A 27,155-nucleotide genomic window follows, 5' to 3' on the forward strand; every position below is an offset into this window, starting at 1 on the left:
TGGACGTACACTACCGCACGTCTGAATGCTTGTCTCTCATCATTCACATATTCTGTGGTGCTTATCTCTCGGCATTCACACGACAGATTTTAGACCCAAAATAACAGTGAAAATGTTCGACTCCGAACTCTCACAACAGATTTTTTTTATGCACATGCGAGTCTCAGCATGACACAGCAAATTTTTTGACACAAAATAGCAGCATAAATGCTCGTCTCTTAGCACTTATGCGGTGTATTTCATGACTCAAAACAATAGTACGAATGCGTGTCTCTCACCATTACACAGCACGTTTTTGCCAAAAAATGTCTCGAGACATTAGCACACATTAGCATCATACGTGTCCTTTTCTTGTAGAATACCACCAGTGTGAAAACCTAGCTCTGAGCATTCTCGCTCGCACCGCCTCCAGGGGGTCATAATTGCATGGCTTTTCTGCCCGCCAACAGCATTTATTAGCATATGCTAAGTTTGATTTCTCGCCTGTGTCAATAAAGTTAATTCAAACAAATCTTAAAAAAAAGGCCGCCACCTTGTTTTTCTTACGCCTTCTTTTATCGTTGGTGTTGTATTTAAATAAAAAAAAGCACTCACTTGATCAATATTTTGACTGCAGATTTATGTATTCAAACTCTTGTCGCATTGAGATGCAAATAAAATGTTTAAAAAAAACAAAAATGAGTGACACCCCGTGTACGCATTTGCGACGCTTCATGAGACTTCCTGCTTGTCACAACAAAACACAACCCGCCTCACTGGCTTTAACAAATAACATTCACCTCCTCCTCGCTCCCTGCTTTGAAATACGAGCCGGAATAAATCATTTGTTTAATTAATTAAGTAAATTAGGCAAATCCAAGGACGCCTCGAGCGGATGGAGGCGGTGCCCTGTCACAAGGAGACGGAATTAAGTGCCGACGCGACTAACCTTGCAGCGTACCTGAGCGAGGCAACATTGCGGTACTTTGAAGCTAACGTACGGTATGTTGTCATTTGCCTTTTAAAATCGCGGTTAAACCCACATTACCTTGCCAAAGCATGCATGCACGCTAATATGCAGAAGAAGTAGGACATATGCATATATATCCATCCATCCATTTTCTACCGCTTATTCCCTTTGGGGTCGCGGGGGCGCTGGAGCCTATCTCAGCTACAATCGGGCGGAAGGCGGGGTACACCCTGGACAAGTCGCCACTTCATCGCAGGGCCAACACAGATAGACAGACAACATTCACACTCACATCCACACACTAGGGCCGATTTAGTGTTGCCAATCAACTTATCCCCAGGTGCATGTCTTTGGAGGTGGGAGGAAGCCGGAGTACCCGGAGGGAACCCACGCAGTCACGGGGAGAACATGCAAACTCCACACAGAAAGATCCCGAGCCCGGGATTGAACCCAAGACTACTCAGGACCTTCGTATTGTGAGGCAGATGCACTAACCCCTCTGCCACCGTGAGGCAGAGGGGCATATATATATATGCATATATATATATATATATATATATATGTATGTGTGGGAAAAAAAATCACAAGACTATTTCATCTCTACAGGCCTGTTTCATGAGGGGGGGTACCCTCAATCGTCAGGAGATTTTAATGGGAGCATTCGCATACCATGGTTTATATAGGGCACAGAGTGGGTGGGTACAGGCTGGCCTAGGGGCGTGGTGATTGGCTATCCCACCGTGAGGCAGAGGGGCATATATATATATGCATATATATATATATATATATATATATATATATATATATATATATATATGTATGTGTGGGAAAAAAATCACAAGACTATTTCATCTCTACAGGCCTGTTTCATGAGGGGGGGTTCCCTCAATCATCAGGAGATTTTAAAATCTCCTGATGATATATATATATATATATATATATATATATATATATATATATATATATATATATATATATATATATATATATATGGGTCAGGAAAAAACACGAGGCTATATCATCTCTACAGGCCTTCTTGTGAGAGCTCAGTGTATCTGAAGAATTGGGGTATGACGTTTTTAATGGGGAAAGACGTCAATGTCTCTTGTTTTCTTGTTAGCATTTTGAATACAAATACAAGCCACATATGTATATATATACTGTATATAAAACTTTCGCATTAATCATGTATTAATGCAGATTATTAACACCATTTATTTATGTTGACTGTACATTCCCCTTTACCCTCACCATAGATGGTTACCTGAGGGTTACCTGAAAATGGGTTGTTATACAGTCAGCGATCAGGTCAATGGATACATCAGTACAAAAATTCTGACTGGTGTGCTCGCTGGGAAATTTCACTTGGAAATACATCCTGACTGGACTTTAGACAAAACTGTTAACAAGTTTTAAGCAAATAAATGACATAACTTGAAGTAAAACTTTGAAATGATGTTCCTGAATGACATTCTACCAATAAAATGATGTTCGTGACACAACACCATCTGACACTCTTTTTAGTTGCATTTTAGATATTAAATCCTGGATGACAGATAACCTTTTACCGCTTAACCAGGACAAGACTGGAGTTTTAGTCACTGGCCCTGAGGACCTGAGAAAGAAACGACAAGCATTTTATTTAACTCCATCACTACAAGTGAAAAATCTGGGCGTTGTTTTCGACTCTAACCTTATTTTTTTTTACCACATACAAAAAATTTATCAAAAATAGTTTTTTGATTATCTTAAAAATATAGCCAGAGTTTGCCCAATGCTCTCTCAGGGCAACACGGCGACGCTAATGCATGCTTTTATTACAAGTCGTATAGATTATTGTAACACTTTGCTTTCTGGTCTTCCTAAAAAGGTTACTGCACCTTTACAAGTACTCTAAAATTGAGCAGCATGTGTCCTGACGAAGACCAGAAGGAGGGCTCGCATTACACCAGTTTTAAAACCTCTGCATTGGCTCCCTGTGTGTTTCAGGATCACTTTTAAGGTTTTTCTTATGGTTTGTAAATGTTTTTTATGGTATTGGGCCTTCCTGTCTTTCAGATTTGCTTTTACCCAAAGTCAGGTTACAAAGTCACGGGGTGGGATCTTTCCACTATTAAGGCCCCCGTCTATGAAACAGCTTGCTGTAGGACCTCAGGGCTGCGGAGAACATTCATGTTTTTAAGAACGGGCTTAAGTCCCACCTTTTTGATTTGGATTTTGATTTCTGTGCGTGCGTGCGCTGATGGGGTGATATTTGGTCATCGGGGTGTTGCATTTCTTTTGAGTGCTTTATGAATAAAGTTCGATTGATTGATTGATACAAATATTGTCATCTTTTCTTTTTTTTTTAAGTTAATTTAAATGATGCAAACTAATACAAACCTGTGATTAAACATGACTAAGCCAAAAATCCAAAATTGTATTAATAATATATTATGGCTGTCAACTACAACAAGTTAACACATGTGATTAATTAAAAAAAATTACCTTGTTATAATAAATGAATGAAGATTAATCAAAGTGTTTCTTTTGACCGCCGTAAGGTGACACACATTGCACAGGCAGTGATCACGTCATATGCCAGTGTGATGATAGGTTGAGTGGTGTGCTCTGCGCCCTTCAAAACAAACTCTGACGGGAATTTAGATAAAACTGAGGTACTGATTTGATATTGCAGCGACATTTCTTATCATGGGCGTATGGGGTGCCGAATGTCAAAGTACAGTCACACATTTCTAGCAGATATATTTCTCACATTAAGCTCACTTTTCTCACATTTAACACTTTTCTTACATTCAGCTCATTTGAACCATAGTTCATTTAAGTTTAAATTAAATGTTTACTCAATGTTATATATAAATTTTAAATCTAAATCTTAAATCCAAATCTTCAATCTAAATCTAAATCTTAAATTTGTAATCAAAATTCAAATATTAAATCTAAACCTACATTTTAAATATAAATGCTAATGTTAAATTTAAATATAAATGTTAAATCTAAATGTTAAATCTAAACCTAAATGTTACATCTAAATCTTAAACAGAATGTAAGCGCTAAATGTTGAACCTAAACCTAAATGTTAAATCTAAATCTTAAACCTAAATGTGAGCGCTAAATGTTAAATCTAAATATACATGTTAAATCTGAATTTAAATCTAAATATCAAATCTAAACGTCAATGTTAAATCTTAATCAAAATCTTAAATGTAAATCTTAAATCTAAATGTGAGCCCTAAATGTTAAATCTAAATCTAAGTGTGAGTGCTAAATATTAAAATAAAGAAAAATATAGTGTACAAAGATAAATATTTATGGAATGTCAATATTCCACCAATCTGAGGCCTCTCAGCCGCAAAACTGCGCCCACATCTTTGTCTCTCAGTGCAGACATTCCTACATCTTTCTTACTGCAGAAGAAGGAACCAGATGAATAATGACAATGAAGTTGCATATTGTTAAAAATGTTAGCTGCAGACGTGTGAGTGTGCGTGGTGTGTTGCATAGAGATATTCAAAAAAACAACAGCTGATAGCTTCATTTACGCGCTTGACAATGAATAGAATTGATTCTTACACCGAGGCAGTGTCCATGAATACACCTATTTCTATTTGTATGTGTCTTTTATCATTTCGCTGTGCTGAACATTACTTTGCTGTAGACAATGCAATCATGCATGCTAAGTGGCTGCAGCAGCCAGTTTACACGCTCGCTTTGGATCTGTTCTAAAGAATATGTCTTACTGTGAGCTAAACGGTAAAAACAAGATCATAACGAGTGTGAAGTCATCATTTGGTCAGAGATTCGATCGGATCCGGCGCTTTTTAATATGTTACTTTTCCATCTTCGTTCCTGCTCCTCGCAGGACGACACAGCAGAAGGTGCCGTCTCAGTGGTGGGCGCATCTTGGCTCGCTGAGAAGCGTGATTTAAAAGGAAGTAAGATGTAGGAAAGATGACTTTAATTCACACTCACTAAGATCATGTTTTTTTACCATTTAGCTCACAATTAAGACATATTCTTAAAGGGGAACATTATCACAATTTCAGAAGGGTTAAAACCATTAAAAATCAGTTCCCAGTGGCTTATTTTATTTTTCGAAGTTTTTTTCAAAATTTTACCCATCACGCAATATCCCTAAAAAAAAGCTTCAAAGTGCCTGATTTTAACCATCGTTATATATACCCGTCCATTTTCCTGTGACGTCACATAGTGATGCCGATACAAACAAACATGGCGACTAGAACAGCAATGTATAGCGACATTAGCTCGGATTCACTCGGATTTCAGCGGCTTAAGCGATTCAACAGATTACGCATGTATTGAAACGGATGGTTGTAGTGTGGAGGCAGGTAGCGAAAACGAAATTGAAGAAGAAACTGAAGCTATTGAGCCATATCGGTTTGAACCGTATGCAAGCGAAACCGACGAAAACAACACGACAGCCAGCGACACGGGAGAAAGCGAGGACGAATTCGGCGATCGCCTTCTAACCAACGATTGGTATGTGTTTGCTTGGCATTAAAGGAAACTAACAACTATGAACTAGGTTTACAGCATATGAAAAACATTTGGCAACAACATGCAGTTTGAGAGTGCAGACAGCCCAGTTTTCATCAATTAATATATTCTGTAGACATACCCTCATCCGCTCTCTTTTCCTGGGGGTCTGGCGGCAGATTTCTTTGACTTTATCGTTGGAAATGCATCTGCTTTGAGTGTCGCAGGATATCCACACATTCTTGCCATCTCTGTCGTAGCATAGCTTTCGTCGGTAAAGTGTGCGGAACAAACGTCCAATTTCTTGCCACTTTCGCATCTTTGGGCCACTGGTGCAACTTGAATCCGTCCCTGTTCGTGTTGTTACACCCTCCGACAACTCACCGACGAGGCATGATGTCTCCAAGGTACGGAAAACAGTCAAAAAAACGGAAAATAACAGAGCTGATTTGACTCGGTGTTTGAGAAAATGGCGGATTGCTTCCCGATGTGACGTCACAACGTCATCGCTCCAAGAGCAAATAATAGAAAGGCGTTTAATTTGCCAAAATTCACCCATTTAGAGTTCGAAAATCGGTTAAAAAAATATATCGTCTTTTTTCTGCAACATCAAGGTATATATTGACGCTTACATAGGTCTGGTGATAATGTTCCCCTTTAAGAACAGATCCAAAGCGAGCGTGTCGAGTGGCTCCTGCAAAGGCAGACTTAACTTAAAAGGTGCCATATGTAGTAATGTGGCCAGAAATGGTACTGCAATCACGGTCAAAATTCTTTAGTGCCCTCCCGCTCTCCATGACTGAGGTTGCTCCATGACGCAGTCGAATCCTACTCCAAGGAACTTCAAATGGCAATCGATGAGTCCTACGCTGTAGGTTTCTCTTGTTTATGCTTCTTGCAAGATGGTTTACTAAGTAATTATGCCACATTTTACTAATGTCGATTAGCCAAATGTATTTGTAAAGTTACGGAGCAATATTTTAGTCGGGACAGATTGTTGGCATCACCCTGCTGAAATGTCTGGTTTGACAGCACGGACCACAATCAAAATAATTATAGATAATATGTAATATATTATATATCGCATAGGCCTACTTTGATGGCAAGCCGAGGCCAACAGTAAAATTACCGCCACATTTGGTTCAGCATAACTCCGTGTTGCATCCAACCTGACACACTGCATTCTCTTCCACGTACGCACATCAAAAGAGCGTCATACACAAATACAAATAGACAGAGTAGACATTGAAAGGGTAAAAGAAACTACCGTATTTTTCGGAGTATAAGTCGCTCCGGAGTATAAGTCGCACCGGCCGAAAATGCATAATAAAGAAGGGGAAAAAAACACATATAAGTCGCACTGGAGTATAAGTCGCATTTTTGGGGGAAATTCATTTGATAAAACCCAACACCAAGAATAGACATTTGAAAGGCAATTTAAAATAAATAAAGAATAGTGAACAACAGGCTGAATAAGTGTACGTTATATGAGGCATAAATAACCAACTGAGAACGTGCCTGGTATGTTAACGTAACATATTATGGTAAGAGTCATTCAAATAACTATAACATATAGAACATGCTATACGTTTAACAATCTGTCACTCCTAATCGCTAAATCCCATGAAATCTTATACGTCTAGTCTCTTACGTGAATGAGATAAATAATATTATTTGATATTTTACGCTAATGTGTTAATCATTTCACACATAAGTCGCTCCCCTGGCCAAATTATGAAAAGAACTGCGACTTATAGTCCAAAAAATACGGGAGATTTTTGGATGTAATAATAAATGATTAAATTAACTGGAAATCTCATATAAAAAATATGCAACAAAAGGTGATAAGAAATATTTCAATAATGAACAAAGCAAAACATATTTTGGACCAAAAATCACTCCATATTCTCTACTGCTCACTAATGTTACTATATCTGAGTTATTGTGCAGAAATATGGGGAAATAACTACAAATGTGCATTTCATTCAAAAAGATCAGTTAGACAGATACATAATGTTGGATATAGAGAACATACAAACACTTTATTTATTGAATCAAAAATACTGAAATTCAACGATTTGGTAAAATTGCAAACAGCTAAAATGATGTATAAAGCAAACTATAACCTGCTACCCAAGAATGTACAACATTTATTCTCAACTAAAGAGGAGAAATGTAACCTTAGAGGAAAAAGTAACTTGAAACATTTGTATGCACGTACAACATTTAAGACCTTTAGCATATCAGTATGTGGAATTAAACTATGGAATAGATTAAGCAAAGAAGTTCAACAATGTACTGATATGATCCGGTTTAAGAGGTTGTTCAAATTAATAGTGCTTACAAAGTACAAGGAAGAAGAATTATGAGAAATACCTTCAACCTTATTGAAAACGGGATATTCTTCATCTCAGTATGTTTATCGTTAATGGTCTTCATATTGCTGCATGACAATGTTTTAACCTTCTCTACTTATTATTAAAATGTAATATTCAGCCTGCTAATCATTATGTAATTGAGGACTCAACCAGAACATGTCATAAAATAATTTACACAATATTTCAGCCAGCCATCTTACTTACTAAATCAGTCACAGTAACAATCTAAATGTTATGTTATCACTGCACCTTAACTGTAATCTGAAAATGGAAGGGAAGCACCACCCACCTCTGAACGACACGCGCAGCAAGTGTTTGCTGCAGTGATGTCTTCTCGAATAAAATAGTCCTTTCTTGTCGTGAGAACAACTTGGTATGGCTTTGAAACTGATATTTACATAATGTGCCCTTTTCTTTGTCCATTTCTGCTCGCTTGTAGATAATCAGTAACAAGTGAACTGCAGCCAAGTTTCCCCCGCTACGGCACAGCTTGAGGGTCAAGGGACACATCTGCGTTAATCACCCATTAAAAAATGAGTCCTGCTATTGAAATGTATAGTTAACGCGTTAACTTTGACAGCCCTAAATATATATATATATATATATATATATATATATATATATATATATATATATATATATATATATATATATATATATACATATATATATATATATACATATATATATATATATATATATATATATATATATATATATATATATATATATATATATATATATATATATATATATATATATATATATATATATATATATTTGTTGACAAAATTGAATCCCAAAGAGAGAAAATTAAATAACCATTTTCATTTATTTCATACTGTACAGTTATAATATCATGCATCACATATTTCCAGTTTATAAACAGAGCTTATTTAATCGTACTCCTTTTACGTTTCATAGCAATTTCTGACACATTTGTTTGTTCACTTACTTTGCTCAATTTGTAACACAAACAAATGAAGAAATAATAAGTTAGGTTCTCATGAGTAAAATTTGTGATTCTCATAAACAAGTAACGGGGACAAAGTTAATAGCAGCAAATATACAATTATACTACTCAGTGGCCTAGTGGTTAGAGTGTCCGTCCTGAGATCGGTAGGTTGGGAGTTCAAATCCCGGCCGAGTCATACCAAAGACTATAAAAATGGGACCCATTACCTCCCTGCTTGGCACTCAGCATCAAGGGTTGGAATTGGGGGTTAAATCACCAAAAATGATTCCCGGGCGCAGCCACCGCTGCTGCCCACTGCTCCCCTCACCTCCCAGGGGGTGATTAAGGGTGATGGGTCAAATGCAGAAAATAATTTCGCCACACCTAGTGTGTGTGTGACAATCATTGGTACTTTAACTTTTAACTTTAACTTTATAGAAAAATATTATAATGTTTAAAATATGAAACGTTTTGTGCGCATAATGCTTAGCCTAGACACTTCTAATGTTGTTTTTAGTGGTAGCATTTGAGTTTATGGACAAATATTATTGTGTTGCAGTCAATGTGATTTGCAAACAATAGGTGGAGCATGAATGAATACTGAACGATTCCTTTCATATGCTTCAATGTTGTGCCTCCCAATTTAGACCATCTGCTTTCCTCCTTGATGAATGCGCTCGTTTTCCAAGCAGGAAAAATCGGCAAGACGCCATGCTTCCATCCATTAAGGCCGCTCCTGCCGTCTCCCGATTCCGCGGGGTGGTATTAAGAGGAATGAATATCAAATATTTTTTTCCTGAAGCTTTTTACATGCACAGGGAAAACATGATGAATGTGCTGCAGCTTTGTTTGCTGCATTGATTTTCTATTGTTATTCAATGTGACCAAAAGTCTCCGAGGTTTTTGCTTGTACTGCATATTGTCAACCTGCTTGTAACATTGCTTTGGCAACATCACATGGCAGCATCTTTTTACATCTCCTTTCTTACGTTGTTGCAATTAGTGTCTTATGATCGTCTTTCAGCATTGACAAAATGTTTTGACACAAAATGGCGACAGTTTGATGATTTGTCTTTCAGCATTCACAAGCTATATTGTTTTTTGTCATTCATAAACATTAGCATGAACGTTTGTCTCAGCATATGCAGGGGACACTCAGACAATGTGAATGTCATGCAAAGGTATGTTTATTCCAGCTATTAGATTTACAAAGTGAAACTAATATATGACGAAGGCTCACAACATGCAACTCAACTTCTTTTAATATAATTTATATAATTATAGCTTACAGCTTATGAAAACTTCAAATTGAAAATCTCAGAACATTTGGGGTTTACAAAAACTGTTAGCCATGATGATTAAAATTACAATAAATAAAGGCTTGACATATCTCACTTTGCATGTAATGAGTCACCTATGATCACTTATTAGTTTCACATTTGAAGTTGAATTGTACAATGTGTGAGCGTTTGTCTTTCAGCATAGACACAATATACACTATAAGTATTTGGCCACCCATCCAAATGATGAGAATCAGGTGTCTTAATCGCTTGGCCCGGCCACAGGTGTATAAAATCAAGCACTTAGGCATGGAGACTGTTTCTACAAACATTTGTGAAAGAATGGGCCGCTCTCAGGAGCTCAGTGATTTCCAGCGTGGAACTGTCATAGGATGCCACCTGTGCAACAAATCCAGTCGTGAAATTTCCTCGCTCCTAAATATTCCAAAGTCAACTGTCGGCTTTATTATAAGAAAATGGAAGAGTTTGGGTTTGGAGGTTGCCAGGAGAACGGTACATTTCTGACTGCATTGTGCCGAGTTTGAAATTTGGTGGAGGAGAAATTATGGTGTGGGGTTGTTTTTCAGGAGTTGGGCTTGGCCCCTTAGTTCCAGTAAAAGGAACTTTGAATGCTCCAAGATACCAAAACATTTTGGACAACTTCATGCTCCCAACCTTGTGGGAACAGTTTTGAGCGGGCCCCTTCCTCTTCCAACATGACTGTGCACCAGTGCACAAAGCAAGGTCCATAAAGACATGGATGACAGAGTCTGGTGTGGATGAACTTGACTGGCCTGCACAGAGTCCTGACCTGAACCCGATAGAACGCCTTTGGGATGAATTAGTACGGAGACTGAGAGCCAGGCCTTCTCGACCAACATCAGTGTGTGACCTCACCAATGCGCTTTTGGAAGAATGGTCGACAATTCAAGTTCATATGTGAGTCAAGGCAGGTGGCCAAATACTTTTGGCAATATAGTGTATGTTTGAAGTACAATAGTTTGTAACTGACACAAAGAACACTCACATGAAGGCTTCTCTTTCAGCATCCTCACAATACAATTGGTCTATGACACAAATTAGCATTAATATGAATGATTGCCTATCAGCATTGACGCACTATACTTGTATGAATGCTTGACTCCTAGCAATCTCACACTATGTTTTGACACAAAATAAATTATTTGTCAACGTTCGTCTCGGCATTCGAACACTTGATGGACAACAACATTAGTATGAAAGTCTCTCAGCTCGGGCTGCAGCTATGGATTATTATAGTAATCGAGTAATCTATCGATTAGTTTGTTCAATTAAATGAGTAATCGGCTAAAACACACTTTATAGCCTCAATGCAAATTTTAGGGAAAATTGTTGAAATAAACAAAGATTTTTCGTGCTTGCCATAACCGTCATTCTTTTTTCCTTATAAATGCACATCATCAAAATTGAAATTGCACGTTTTACATGTATGCATTAATAGAAATAATATTTAAAAATAGAGATGTGCGATAAAATCGGCCTGCCGATATTATCGGCCGATAAATGCTTTAAAATATAATATCGGAAATTATCGGCATCGGGTTTTTTATTATCGGTATCGGGTTTTTTTGGATTTTTTTTACTAAATCAACATAAAAAACACAAGATACACTTACAATTAATGCACCAACCCAAAAAAACTCCCTCATTCACACAAAAGGGTTGTTTCTTTCTGTTATTAATATTCTGGTTCCTACATTATATATCAATATATATCAATACAGTCTGCAAGGGATACAGTCCGTAAGCACACATGATTGTGCGTGCTGCTGGTCCACTAATAGTACTAACCTTTAACAGTTAATTTTAGTCATTTTCATTAATTACTAGTTTCTATGTCACTGTTTTTATATTGTATTACTTTCTTACTTTCTTTTTTATTCAAGAAAATGTTTTTAATTTATTTTATTAATATTTTAAAAAAGGACCTTATTTTCACCATACCTGGTCGTCCAATTTAGGCATAATAATGTATTAATTCCACGACTGTATATATCAGTATCGGTTGATATCGGTATCGGTTGATATCGGTATCGGTAATTAAAGAGTTGGACAATATCGGAATATCCGATATCGGCTAAAAGCCATTATCGGACATCCCTATTTAAAAACGTTGCGCTATTTTGAGCCACACACCATCACTCTCATATGTGCTCTGTTGCAGTGACTGTGCAGAAACTATATCCACCGATTGAAAGTTCCAGGCACTCCATGCAGTTTAGATTTTACATATGTTTATTTGTTAAATCAAACAATTAATCGAAGCAACATAATATACATCAAAGCTTTTTTTTCTTAATGGAATCAATCGATTAATTGTTGCAGCCCTACTCTCAGCATTCACAATGAGTGTGAGTGTGTGTCTTTCAGCATTGATGCAACATGTGTTTGACGTAAAAACGCACAGGTGTAAATGTTCGTCTTTTAGCATCCTTGCACTGACACAAAAACACTGGTGTGAACTCGGGCTCGAGTAATCTATCGCTTAGTTTGTTCGATTAATTGAATAATCAGATAAAACACTTCAAGGCATGAATGTGTATTTTAGGGAAAATAGTTGAAATAGATAAATATTTTTCCGTCGTTCTGTTTTTTCTCTAATAAATGCACAACATCAAGACTGAAATTGCACTTCTAACATGCAAGCATTAATAAAAAATAAACGCTCTGCTGTTCGCCGCCATACAGATCACAGCACCCACACACCACTGCTCTCATGTGTGCTCAATTGTAGCGTTTTTATGTCCATGTATTTAAAGTTCCGGGCACTCCATGCGGTCTGGTATTTTATACGTTTTTATTAGTTAAAATCATTAAACGATTAATCGAAACATGATATAAATCAAAGCTTTTTTCTTATCAAATGAATGGAGTTGAACGATTAATCATTGCATCCCTAATGTGGATGTTTCTCTTTCAGTGTTCTCCCAATACCAAGTAGCATCATAACGAATACCTATCTCAGCATTGACACGGTTTTGATGCACAACGGCGATAATAAGGATGCTGAACTCTCAGCATTCACAGTAAATGAATAAAGAACACTTATTCCTCATGCAGCATCCACATATTTCTGACAGTAAAAGAATGTCGCCTCTCAGCAATGACTCACAGTAATACTAGTATGGCTGCTTGTCTCTCAGCGTTCATCTTGTATCTCTAAAATTAACATCATGGTCCTCACTAATCCTAGCTGATGAATTGATGAATGCGTAATCTACTTTTTTTTTTCTATTGTCCAACTACGTGACGCATTAGGTGTCAATGCTGCACTGTGCACATCTATGCATGCCTTGTATGACAGGACAAAAGGAGTGGAGGACTATAGATCCCAAAGTAGGACAGCATTCTCCAGAGGACACACTATCAGTCGTCTCTGGGGATGGGGAGGCGAGTGGGGGTCTCTGCATGCACAATGACAATGCTACACTAAAACATTCACCAACACATTTGGTGCACAGTGGCCACGCTTATGCCTTTTTTTTAATCTACATTTAAATGGCTTCATTTACTGGGAAATAATCCTCAGGGTCTGAAAGTAAAAGGGGAAAAACTCAAAACAGCAAATAAAATTGAATGATCGCCAGGCATGAAAAAATTGGTTAAGAAGAACTAGAAAGTAATGTTGAAGTAGCAGAAAAAAGCTGCAGATTGAATGCTGGTTAAAGCATAACAACAGCATATCATAGCAAGTTCCAGGTAGGTATACTAAAAAGAAGAACAAATATGGACAATACAACATTTGTAAGTATTCGAGTCATACCAAAGACTATAAAAATGCGACCCATTACCTCCCTGCTTGGCACTCAGCATCAAGGGTTGGAATTGGGGGTTAAATCCCCAAAAATGATTCCCGGGCGCGGCCACCGGCGCTGCCCACTGCTCCCCTCACCTCCCAGGGGGTGAACAAGGGGATGGGTCAAATGCAGAGGACACATTTCACCACACCTAGTGTGTGTGTGACAATCATTGGTACTTTAACTTTAAGGATGGTTTCTCAGCATTGACACAATATATTGTATTACTAGAACAGTACATTCTATTTGCATATGCATTCATTATTATATAGAGGATCTTTGACTTCTTGCAGTAGGTCCTTACAAACAACAGTGCTTTTGTCATACAAAGGATCTTTGACTAGCAGTATGTCCTTAAAAATGTTTTTTAAATCAATATTAAATCCCAGCGGGACACTATAGTAAGTTTCTTTAAATAAAATACACCATAAATCTCAAATTGTGTATGGGCCAAATCTGCATTCTTCTCCTCTTGGTCAAAACGCTTAGATTCTGATTTGCTGGCTTTATTGCAATTAGTTAGGGGTCAAAGGTCAGCTCCTTCAGCAAACAAAAAAAGAATTGGATAATGGATATAATTGGATGAACATTGGAGAATCCGACACCGAACTGCAGCGAGATACGAGGAACATTAGGAAGTGTCTATAGCTCCCCGAAAAAACACAATTAATTTCCATTATTGCCTTACTGGGGTTTAGACAATCCATTTTTACATTTTCTGCCATTTTCAAGAAATTGTGACAATTTGTACTAAGCAGCGATCAAAGGTTGCCATACATACCTAAAGTTGTGACTAGGGATGGGTACCAAATCTGGTACTTTTTTTAGGTACTGACCAAAGTCCGTCGGTATTACCGGGTGCCGATGCATGAGACTGGCTAAAGCACTTGGCCGTAAATCAAGAAGTTGGAGAAGACTCAGCTGGAAAATTGTTGGCAATTATCCGTGCCAACAATGCAAGAAAAAGGCGCTCGAAAGTAAAGTAAGGTTCCACATTTTAGCATGTGCTACGTCGATGCTAATTTTAATTGGATTTTCCATAGACGAAAGATTAGCATTAGGGATTTTACATTTTACTGATTTCAACAATTCCGAATTTGGTAACCGAAACTACAACTAAGATGCACGTTACAATCTAACAGCAAGTGTGTAATAAGTACAATGCTTGCAGAATAAAAACTCTTCGCAGGCCTCTACATAAGACAAGACTGGCACATTCAACTTTAAGGGCAAATACAACTTCCTGGCTGAGGCAACACTGTTATAATTTGTCACACCATGTTAGAGTCTGTGGATTATTCCCCTTAGTTTAGTGGCCAGTTATGTTTTTCAATGCTCCCTTGGTTTCGTTTTTTTGTTGCTAGGTAGCTGATTAGCCACACCTGCTTTCTGTGATTGATTAGCATCCTCACCTGTTACTGCCCCTAATCACTGTTTTCCCTGTCTTAGTTGTTGGTCCATTGTTCACTTTACGCTACAGACGACAGTTTGTTTACTTCCATGCTATGCTAAGCTACCACAAGTTTCTGTTACATTGCCTTGTATATTGAGGTCCTCTGCATCTTTGGAATCGTAAATACTTCACAACGTGCCAGCACACGACAGATGGACCAGCAACATTCAAGCAATTTCGAGGAGGACCTCTTGTTTGAAGGACTCTCGGAGTAAAACAGGCTAAAGTTACTGGAAATGGAACCAGAGGGCAAGCGCTATTGGCCAGAGGGGGTCAAAAATAGACACTCCTTCTCAACTGTCTATGCGACGTCAAGGCTTGGTTAGCCCAGAATTTTTTAATAATGAATGAGGGAAAAACGGAAATTTTAGTGTTTGGTCCGGCCCTCACTGACTTGGGACCATTGCAAAATTATGTGCGTCCCAAAGTCACCAGCCTTGGCGTCACTATAGACAGCGATTTTAAACTTGACAAACAAGTCAATGGCGTTTTAAAATCGTGTTTTTATCATCTTCGTCTTTTAGCAAAGGTAAAAGCGTTTTTATCTTTTAACCTTTTTGAACAAGTCGTGCATGCTTTTATTTCAAGTCGCCTGGACTACTGCAATGCACTTTATGCTGGCATTAGCCAAAAAGCTCTCTCCCGGTTGCAGTTAGTCCAGAATGCGGCAGCACGACTTTTAACAGGGGCCAGGAGACGCCAGCATATAACCCCAATCCTTGAGAGTTTGCACTGGCTCCCTGTTCATTTTAGAATTGATTTTAAAACCTTGCTGTTTGTTTTTAAAGCTTTACATGGACTGGCACCTCAGTATATCTCGGACCTCATCCAAACTTACAATCCTGCGCGCGCTCTGAGGTCCGAGAGCCAGCTCCAGCTCGTGGTGTCCAAGACGAGACTTAAAACCAGGGGAGACAGGGCCTTCTCTGTGGTCGGCCCTAAGCTCTGGAACACTCTGCCCCTCCATGTTCGAACTGCTCCCACAGTGGAGTGTTTTAAGTCTCGTCTTAAGACCCACTTTTATTCTCTGGCTTTTAACACTACGTGAGTTGTGTGGTCCTCTGTTGTCCTCTGTGTTTTTAAAATTTTGCTTTTGCTTTCTATTTACTGTTTTAATTGGTTTTACCCTTTGAAATTGTTTTTAATCACATTTATTTTATATTGTTTTTAATTGTGTTTAATATTGTTGTGCAGCACTTTGGAAACATTTTGTTGTTTAAATGTGCTATATAAATAAAGTGGATTGGATTGGATTGAAAAAGTGGATTGTTGGGCCAGATGGCGACGCGGTCCCAGTCTACTCCGTTCCGTGTAGCTACAACGCCAATTTGTCCACCCAAGGTGTAGAAGCGGGTAGAAGCCGACCTCAGCGGCTTTGGCCAGCCGTCACGACGCCCAGGACCCACACATCCCTCCACCCGGTCGAGGCGAGTCAGACGAAGGATTACCATACCTGCCAACTTTTGAAATCAGAAAAACCTAGTAGCCAGGGTCCAAGGGCCGCAGGCCCCGGTAGGTCCAGGACAAAGTCCTGGTGGGGGGTTCAGGGCTTCGCCCCCCGACGCAAAATGATTATTAGCATTCAGACAGGTTAAAATGTTGCTAAAACCATCACTTTTCTATCAGTCACAGTGACTTTTCAAAACAAAAATATTACAGCAAAAATCATATGGGTTGATTGACATGTTTATTCTGTAAGCTAACTTCAATAGTTTGAAATTATTTTGACAGTTAATGCCAGTTATCCTGTCAACATTTCACAAGACTTCAATTTGTTAATTGAAAGTATAAACAGTATAAATACTTTTTACAGTAAACAAATGGTAAAACAGTACTAAACAATTCCATTAAAAAAAAATTGGTGTCATTATTAACTTTCTGTCCAAGCTTGTATAATCTACTGCCTTGTTCAATTGTAAAAAATATTCTGTGCCTAAAATTCACATTTCTATCACAATTATCATACTGTAAACATGGTAAGCTAACTTCATTAAAATTAATAGTCCTGTCAATAGCATGAATTACAATTCAAATGTCGTTTTTTTGTAAGCCTTTCAAAAGAATTCAAAATATGAAAAATTAATGAAAATTAATTTAAGCCATCAGACACTTGAAAAGTGGCACATCACATCTCTAATGTAATCATTTTAACTTTTCAACAGAAATAGCACTGCAAAAATATTAAGGACATACTTCTGTATTTTGGTAGTTATGCTGTCAACATTTAACAAGATTTCTTCAACTTGGACTTGAAAGCATAAATAGTATAAACACTTTTAACAGTATAACAGTACTAAACAATTCCAATAGATAACATTGGTGTCATTACCTTTTTGTGGCTAAAATCCAAATGTATTCTATCAGATTGATCATACTGCAAAAATGATATGGTAACTTTATGATAAGTTTACTTGAAGTGGCATAAAACACTGAAAGTGATTGTTCCTATAACCCCTTTGTTTCAAATGTTTGTTCCACTTGTGGCAGTCGGGCACCAGCATACCGTCTTTGACAACTTGAAGTGGCATAAAACACTGAAAGTGATTGTTCCTATAACCCCTTTGTTTTAAATGTTTTATGCCACTTCAAGTTGTCAAAGACGTGCTGTGAAATACAGCCTACAGGACTGCGCACCAAACACGAAGCAAGGCCAAAGTGCATGCATGGTGCAGGAGAACAAAGGACTTCTTTCATTTAAGGTTTGTGATAAACCATCAAACTCATTCGTTAAAAGGACTCTATAGTAATATAAAGTGAGTTTTTCTGGACATTATCATGCAAGAAAAGTTTATTTTTGGGACCGCGATCACCGCGTAATGATTTTTAAAAGTTGCATTACAAACATTTAACTGTCCCATGTGATCAGCCAGTGCGATTGGAAGTCCATGCTCAATTATTGCCTCCGTAAATAAAACTTCGGCATTTATCACATCCAAAGAATCTGTTTGGGCGACGAAAAACGTTGAAAGTTTTCCACTTGTATCGCTAGCAACGGCATTAGACTTGTGTTTTTTTGTCCCAACGTGGTCTTTTACATCGCTAATTCCTCCGTGTCCGATCGAAAAATATTGTCTGCACAAGGTGCAATTCGCGTAGTTTTCCCCCTTTTTTTTTTTTAATTAATGAAAAACCGTATTTTTTAATCACTGCAACCGTAACCCGGAATAGGTTGATGAAAACCGTACTAATTACGGGAAAACCGGAGTAGTTGGCAGGTATGGATTACGCCCGCCTGGCGGAGTGTTTCTTTCAAGGAAGAACAGGGGAGGGCTGTGGAGGGAGATGAAGGCTGACTCCCTCTCATCTTGGTTGTCTTCGGAGGAAGAGGAGTTAGAGGAAGAGGAACTTGAGGAAAATCTCCCTGACGGTGTGGGGGTGGCTCATGACAAGGGTTGCGGAGGCTGAGAGCCTCTACCTTGCCCGCTCTCAACGCACCCTGAAATAGTGCACAGCGCTCTTCCCGCACGCCTCTCTTCTTCGCCGGACCCAGACAGCTGCTTCTGCTTCGCTCCTCCAGCCATAGATGCACATTTGCCGTTTGTTTGCCCTGCTTTGGCCCCCATCCATCGTTTGGATTTGTCGGAGCCTTGTGACGTCACACCGCCGACAATACTCGCAAGGAAACGGGCGCGGAAGAGACGGTCACGCGCAGCGGCGCGCTCTGACGTCATGCTGTGTAGACTCCCTTCCAGCTGCACACACCAATTCATGACCTTCCAGAGAAGTACAGCGCGGGATGGATGGACGACTGGTACCAGAAGGTGCTGAGGGAGCGGGAGATGGAGGAACTATCTGTTTCAGTAGTGGGCCTGCAGACGCCACCGGCAACCTGAGTGGGCCGGTGGCTGCAGACACCGACAGCCCATCCGCCTGCTGCTCCAGCTCCGGACACGTATCCAGCCCAGCCGCCTGCTGCTCCAGCTCTGGACATGTCTCCAGCCTCGCCGCCTGCTGCTCCAGCTCTGGACACGTCTCCGGCGGGTCGTTCCACGACACCGCCATCATCGTCTCCGGCGGGCTCATCGTCACCTCTTGTCCTGGAGTCTGCTCCAGCTTTCCTGCCACACAACCGGGCATCAGGCACCCGCACGCGGCCCCCTCGTCGGCCAATAATGTGGCCAATTCATGGACGACCTCCGCGCCAACAGCAGCAACGCCCAGGACTTGGGCGCAGGACTCGTCGGCTGCAGAGGTTCTGGCGCCGCTCATGTCCGCTTTCTTGTCGGCCAAAGAGGTGGCTGGTGCATGAACGCCCACCTCGCCAGCTGCAGCAGCTTTCAGCTCGCCACCGCCATCCAACTCGTCCCAGACGGATTTGAGGACACTTAGTCTGGCAACCCGCACCCACTCCTCCCACCGTCCTCCCGTGATTGTGGACTTTTGTTTATTGTGTTCAGGTTTGGGAAGTCTGGAATCCATCCCTTGAAGGGGGGTACTGTTATGATTTGTCACACCATGTTAGAGTCTATGGATTATTCTCCTGAGTTTAGTGGCCAGTTACGGTTTTCAATGCTCCCTTGGTTCCGTTTTCTTGTTGCTAGTGGCTGATTAGCCACACCTGCTTTATGTTATTGATTAGCGTCCTCACCTGTTTCCGCCCCTAATCACTCCCCTTTATATCCTGGTGTTTTCCCTGTCTTAGTTGCTGGTCCATTGTTCGCTGTACGCGACAGAAGACTGTTTGTTTGTTGGTTTTGTTTGTTTCTTGCTACCTATGTTTTCACTTTATTTTCATGCTACGCTAAGCTAGCACCCGTTTGTGTTGCATTGCCTTGTGTATTGAAGTAATGAAATCTTCTTACCAGCACGCTACCCGAGGTCCTCCTCATCTTTGGAATCGCAAATACTTCGCAACATGCCAGCATATGACAAACACGCCGTAGTCTAGAAAACTACTGCCATCGAATGTCTTGGAATTACAACTACATGTAAAGTCTACTATTTAATACAGTACAGTATAGTACTTGCAAATGAGACACAGAAGTGTAAGAAAACAAGATAACAGGACAGCAATGCTCAGTGTTGAATACATTTTTTTTTAAACAATTAACGTTTATTAACACAATTGAACACACAAAAGTACTGAAAAATGGAACCGTTGCGTACCGGTATCGATTCCCAGGCAGTGGTAAGCATAACGCTGTTATATAATAATGGCATTACTAAGGCTATAACTTTTACTGGTAACGGGTAACTTACTTACTTTCACGCACGTTACACCACCATACAACACCGATACGTTTGATGTCACGTGGCACACTACTTATGATATGGTTGTAAGTCAACGAGACAGCGTCAAAAACACAGCGAGTTGTGTATGTTTTTGTTTTGTGGAGACAACATGGTTTCTTTCTGTTGTCCATTAGATGTGGGACAAGCGGTAGAAAATAGATAAATGGTTGGATGGATGTTTTTTTTTGAATGACAAACCATATAGTGTCAAGTTGGTAATGTGTGGATTTTCAAAGTGGACCAACATCCCGACTTGGTGCCACAAACTTCTACTATACAGGTGAGAATATAACCTAGAATTATCAAAAACAATACAGCTGAAGCAGAAACGGATCAAGCTTCTTTTTGATTTTATGGCGGTTTATTAGCAGCTCAAGCTAGCTAGCAGCTGGCTATTCGCTCGCGGTCAGAGGAGCAGTTTGAGCAAGGCAATGCTATAAAAGTAGTTCCTCTGTGTTAGCTCTTACAATAACAATGAAACTGTCGCTTAGTTAATATCCAGGTCACGGCATGTAAATGGGAGCGTTTTTGGCGATTTTTACATGTTTTTTTGAGTGCTGTATAGGCAGAATAAATGAAACCGATTAGCTACATTGTTAGCCGCCTTGAACTAGCAGTTTTTCAAGATTTAGAATTTACAGTAAAGAGAAAGACGTGTGTTCTTGTCTCACATAAGAATTAAGAATGATAGGCACAATTCCAAAAAAGTGTTATTCCTCTTTAAAGGCACACACAGACACTCTGCTCTCATAAAACATTATTCAATTTCTTATGCCAGATTTTTTTTTTTTTTAAGTTATTTTCAAGTAGCACATCAACTACATTCCCTTATAATAATTACAGTTACTAAAGAGTAATTCAATAAAGACTTACCCATAGTGGCCGGGGCAAAGAGGCTGGCGAGGACTAGCAGGCGTGCGGTCCACATGGCCTCCTCCTCTTACCGCCCGCTGCTAAAGGTCACGGTGGAGGTCAGCACTGAGGTCTGGTAGCAGACAGATTACAACTATTCGCTTATGTCAGATTCCTCCTGGAAAAAAAAGACATAAACGTACGTTAAATGTATGCACAGCAGCGATCCTGACATATAGAGGATCTTTGACGAGCTCTCTACGCTATCAGTCACACTCAAGACACCCTCACACCCCCAAACCTGAAAAGGAAAGGATGATCTGAGTTTTAATTATGTTGTAGTGAGTGCTCATCAATCAAACTCTACTAGTGTTGATTAATATTCATAATATGTGAGGCAGCTCAACTGCATGTTTACTATAAACCACGCCCATCGTCTCAGGCAGTGTTCACAAGCCAGCAACATTACCTCACTTTTTAGTGTGTGTGTGTGTGTGTTTGTGTGGGTGTGTGTCCATCGGTTTAACACGAAGCATCAAGTTCATTGTGCTATTGTTGTATCAATGCTCCGGCATCTTCATACTTCTAAGTCTTCAAATATGTTGTATAATTTATAATTTTATAATAGTGAAATAATTACAAATCAGTATTAACTTTTTTATGTATAATTAGATATTTCATTTTTGTTGTGAGTTTTTTAAATCATATGTAGTCTTTACTATTTACTATTTTAACTGTTTTTAACTGCCTTTTTATCTAACAAATTGCTCTTAAGATCATTTTTATCTGCTCTTTGTAAGTGCGTGTATACATATGTGTGTATTTTATCTCTGTTTTAAATTATATATTTTAGTCTGTCCTTTGCCTGTATTTCTTTGTGGTGTACAGCCCTTTGTTTTTCAACTGTGGTTGTTTCATAAGGGCTTTATAAATAAAGTTGGTATGGTATGGTATTTAGATATTTTTTTTAAAATCAAACAGACACATTCACAAATAAAACACCTTTGCAATACACAGTATTTCTTTGTCCGAGAATATTGTTTTTACACATCATATAATGTATCATATTTCATTGATTCAGTGATATTTGGTGTGCTGAAACAGCGTCAAAATAAAACGTCTTTGCATCTTATCTAAAATGATGACAAACAATATACAGTAGAGCAATAATATCCCCGTCTTTGACATGTTTCCTCATAATAAAGCTGTCTATTTATTATCTCCAACACAAACAATCTGATTATACTAATCTGGGATTTTGGGGGTGGAGGATTAAAAAGATAAAAGGGTTAAATGTCAGTGTTACCAATCGTATCGTTTTGCAGAGATTACAGCAGATTACGCCTGCTACTGCGAGTGAATCACAGACGACCTAATCGTTAAAGATCATCTTTCTGCACAAATGCACATTAAATGAAATAAATATATCAAAACAATATTAGACATACTTTTTTTTTTACATACACTTTTCATATTTAAATATAACAACAATTGCAAATGTACATGCAAGTCACTGTGCCCTAACCAGGACTATGACACTGCCTTATTTTAAGAGATTTCTGCATCAAATATACTCCACAATTTGAAAATGCAATAAAATATATGATATATTAAAACCAATATACATAACATGTAGTTGTTACGGCATGAAATATAACAATTTCAGACATAAAATAAGGAGCAGCTATGTGTTAAGGTGATGATTTCCAAATTACAATTCAGGGCCCAAAATGGGTCGTGTGGCTTCGTTTATTCAATGTGGCAGCTGTTTTAAGGACCCACAACTTGTCAAAGATCATCAGTGTGACAGCAGCGCTCTGCTGTTTTTTCAAAGTACAACAACTATGCATGGCGAAGGTAAGTTGCCATGACAACAGTTGGCCATTAATCAGCCACCAGAAGCAATTGGCACTCGGCCCTACAAACAAGTCATTACAGCCAGGCTTGATTCTGGACACAAGCTAAAAGGAAGCACATTAGCGGACAGCGGGTGACTAAACGCGCTGATTACAGCCCCTGTGGCAAAACAGCGATATCAGAGACGGGATGTGTATATATATATATATATATATATATATATATATATATATATATATATATATATATATATATATATATACAGTGCATCCGGAAAGTATTCAAAGCGCTTCACTTTGTACACATTTTGTTATGTTACAACCATTTCCAAAATAGAATACATTTATTGTTGTCCTCAAAATTCTAAACACAACAGCCCATAATGACAGTGTGAAAAGTTGTTGTTTTTTTTTGTTTTTTTTAAATGACAAATTTATTAAAAACAAAAATATCACATGTATGCACAGCTTTTGCTCAATGCTTTGTCGATGCACCTTTGGCAGCAATTACAGCCTCAAGTGCATCAATATATTTTCCTTTGGGTTTGTGCTGACATCTGCACTTTTCTACAACACATATCAGGAATATTGGCAAGGTCACTGTTATGATGGATACGCATGACCTCAGCCAGGGTGTAATTCAGAGCACACCTGCCCAATAGAGGATCTTTGACCAACATATTTGCGGTAGGTCCTTTAAAACAGCAGAGAGGATTTTTTCCTAGCGTTTTACTTTGTTGTGTTGTCCAGCATATGGCACATGAACCTCAATCCAGGCAACGCCCACATAGCTAACGACTGCTATCATTTGCCAGCCTCTGGTGTTTGTTTGCCAGCTTGTTTTATTTGTATTTTCGACTTCAGCTCTCAATTTCCTCGTAACTAACTGCACATGCATAATTTTCTACTTCATTCCCGGTCAGATGGGAGGAGAAGGAGAAGGAAGAGGGGATAAAAATGCACAAACAACATCAATTTCAGCTCAGCGTCTGAATCAAATGCCAGTGTCAATAACGCTGATCCCACCAGTGCATCGCATTTCAATATCATTACTCGATGCCGTGCCAAGTGTACAAAATCGAATAAAACCTTCTTAAAAAAAACTGCATCATAGCGTCCACACCTAGGTTCTTTGCAGGAAACAAAACAGCTTTTACAGGAGCAGCAGATGGGATATTTGACGACTTTTTGACAATTTATTTATCATGTTGGCGGGTCTACAGTGTCCTCCTAATGATGGATAAGACCTAACCAATAAGGGTGTAACAGTCTTGAAGATCCCACAGTATTTGGGTTTGAAAGTCTTCACAATAATGCCGTGACGTGTGACGGTATCAAACAAAACTTTGATTAGTGCAGTTTTTGTTGGCTCTTTAGTGTTGGCCAAGTCTGAAAATAAACTACATCTCACAGAATCCTCTGCACAGCGTGGACGCCATAAGCAGGGAGTGAAGTGAGTTCGTAATCGTAGTTGGTAAGAGGATTGTTTTTTTTGACATTTACTGAAAATGTCATGAAAATCTATCCATAAATACTTAAAGGAGCCATATGTAATAATTTAATGTCAAGTCATCATTAAATGGCCCTGATATGTCAAAAGGCCTTAATAAATCATGTTATTTTCGAATACCTCTATAACTGAGAACAGTAGTTCAGCCGGGATATGCTCATTTCAAAATTAAATTTACAGCCCCGAAATCTTGTCATTGTTTTCATTTCGATGTCCCGCCCTCCACCATTTGACCAATTACAAAGTACGTGAGTGTGGTCCATCCAGGCTGCCAGTTACGCACCGCCATCTTTGTCTAGCTACTGCCACTGGTAAAGTTACTCAACATGTCAGACCTTAGTAAATCTAAAAGGCGTCGTTACGATTCTCAACTTATTCATGACAAAGCCAGGAACAAAACCAGGATTTGTACCGGGGATGCCTTTGAAAGATGGAGACGATTGAAGGTGGAGACGATTTTTTCATCCGACGCCAAACTTGCTAATTTCCTCCTTGATAGGTAAGTAAGGCATTTACGTTTTCTTATTACTTGTAGAAAATGGAAATGGACATTCCGTATGTAAACTATACTGTCCAATAGAGTCTTTGATCTTATCTAACAAAGCTAGCTAGCATGCTAGCCCAGTCAATGACACATCGACATCCAGGCTAACGGGGGAAATATATTCCCGTTAGCCTGTATGTCGATGTGTAATCCAACTGACAGGGCAAAATATATTTTCAACATATAAAACCTACGCTGTAATGGGTAGTGTCAGTGCCTATTTCGTTCTCAATATGCTGAGAAAATGGGTTCCAACATTAGCATGGCTGTCATGGCAATGTGAAACATATGGAGACAGTCAAATTACATGATAAAAGAATTCCTCATTCGTGTTTGCATATTGTGGACTACATGTACCAAGTTATATGGAAATCTGAAACATTAGCCTATAGGCATACCTTGGTAAAATGTCATCTCTTTAGTTTTGGGCATACATTAGACGGCTCTACCTATTTTCACTAGTATAACCATTGCTAGCATTGTTTGTAATTCGTTTTAGTCTTTGTTTTCTGATAGTACTGACAATAACCATATGATTGCCATTTGTTGTGATATTGTACGCAGGCATGACATACTTCTTCCTGAAAATAGCCTAATTGCTGTGTAAAATGTGTTGGTTAGAGATTTGTTATTGACAAAACGTTTGTCTATTCATATATTGTGGTCCCAGCACCTCAACCCCTAGTAAGAGGCAGTGGAAGTTTGATGTTCCTTGGAGTAGCCCAGTCGATCGAGTTGGATCCGGCTGCGCATCTGGCAACCTCAGTCAGGGAGAGGGGGAGGGGACTACAGATTTTTGACCGTGAATGCAGTACCATTTCTGGCCATATTTTTACATATGGCTCCTTTAAATGATGTTGCTAACAAACACACAAACAAACGCTGGCGAGAACATAATCTCATTGGCGGTGGTAAGAAAGTCTGCATTCTGCAAAGCAAAGTGGACCGTTTTTGTCTGGAGCATTTCCAACGTGATCACAGAGCCAGCCTGTCATGTTGCAGCGCACGGAAGTAATCACCAAAAAAATACTGGTCAACATGGTAAATACGAGTAAACCGAAAAGCTACTTGATAAATCTTCAATCCGTTTTTCTAATATCCACAGCTCGTCTCTTTCGATGTCGCGAGGGGGGCTGGAGCCTATCCAGCTGCGCACGCATGGAAGGCAGGGTACACCCTGGACAAGTCACCCATTCATAAACCATCACCCAGAAAAGATACTTGAAGCCATCAAACCTAAACATCCATTACGTTTTTCAGAAACCACATTTTCACAGTGGAGAACACTGCTTCTCATTAAGTAAAAGCTGAAAGACACTAAAGTGAACATTATTGTTTGACTTGACAATTGTTATATTGGCTGTTTACATTGTCACTTTAAAGACACTCAACAGTAAGTTTGTTTAGATATTTGTTTGAAACAGTAGATGTTCCTGCACAACTATTTGCACTTAGTAATACTTGTTTGTAGTAACAAATATGATTAGAACATTTTCGCATTATGTTTGCGTTCAATTACAGTAAGTGTGTTTAATCCTAAACATTCCTGCTAATTCGTTTTACACACTAACATTTTTACCAAGTTTTTTTGGAGACAGATACCACAATAATACCGTACTGTGGACTTAATACCGTAATAACATCGTATCGAGAGATTTTGGTAGCGTTACATCCCTACAAGCTAATGGGATGATTTCTGCACTCCAAAGTAAATAATAAGTTAGTAAATTGCAGGTTCGTGCATTAAAATCCTGCTAGCAATTTCTGAGGCTTTCGTGGTTGCTAATCCTTGACCACACTCAGGGGTCCCCCA

General features: G+C 38.9%; 1 protein-coding gene across 1 annotated transcript in view; it reads right to left on the reverse strand.

Moving 5' to 3' along the window:
- The window catches only part of LOC133605878 (adhesion G protein-coupled receptor L3-like), a 381,662-nt gene that overhangs the window by 253,231 nt on the left and 101,276 nt on the right, over nt 1–27,155 (reverse strand). The window contains exon 3 of the mRNA XM_061959234.1: nt 21,454–21,610. Within this exon, the coding sequence (XP_061815218.1) occupies nt 21,454–21,508 (55 nt within the window). The 5' untranslated portion in view covers nt 21,509–21,610. The remainder of the gene's footprint in view (nt 1–21,453; nt 21,611–27,155) is intronic.

Source organism: Nerophis lumbriciformis, linkage group LG05 (genome assembly GCF_033978685.3).
Source record: "Nerophis lumbriciformis linkage group LG05, RoL_Nlum_v2.1, whole genome shotgun sequence".
Classification (NCBI taxonomy): Eukaryota; Metazoa; Chordata; class Actinopteri; order Syngnathiformes; family Syngnathidae; genus Nerophis; species Nerophis lumbriciformis.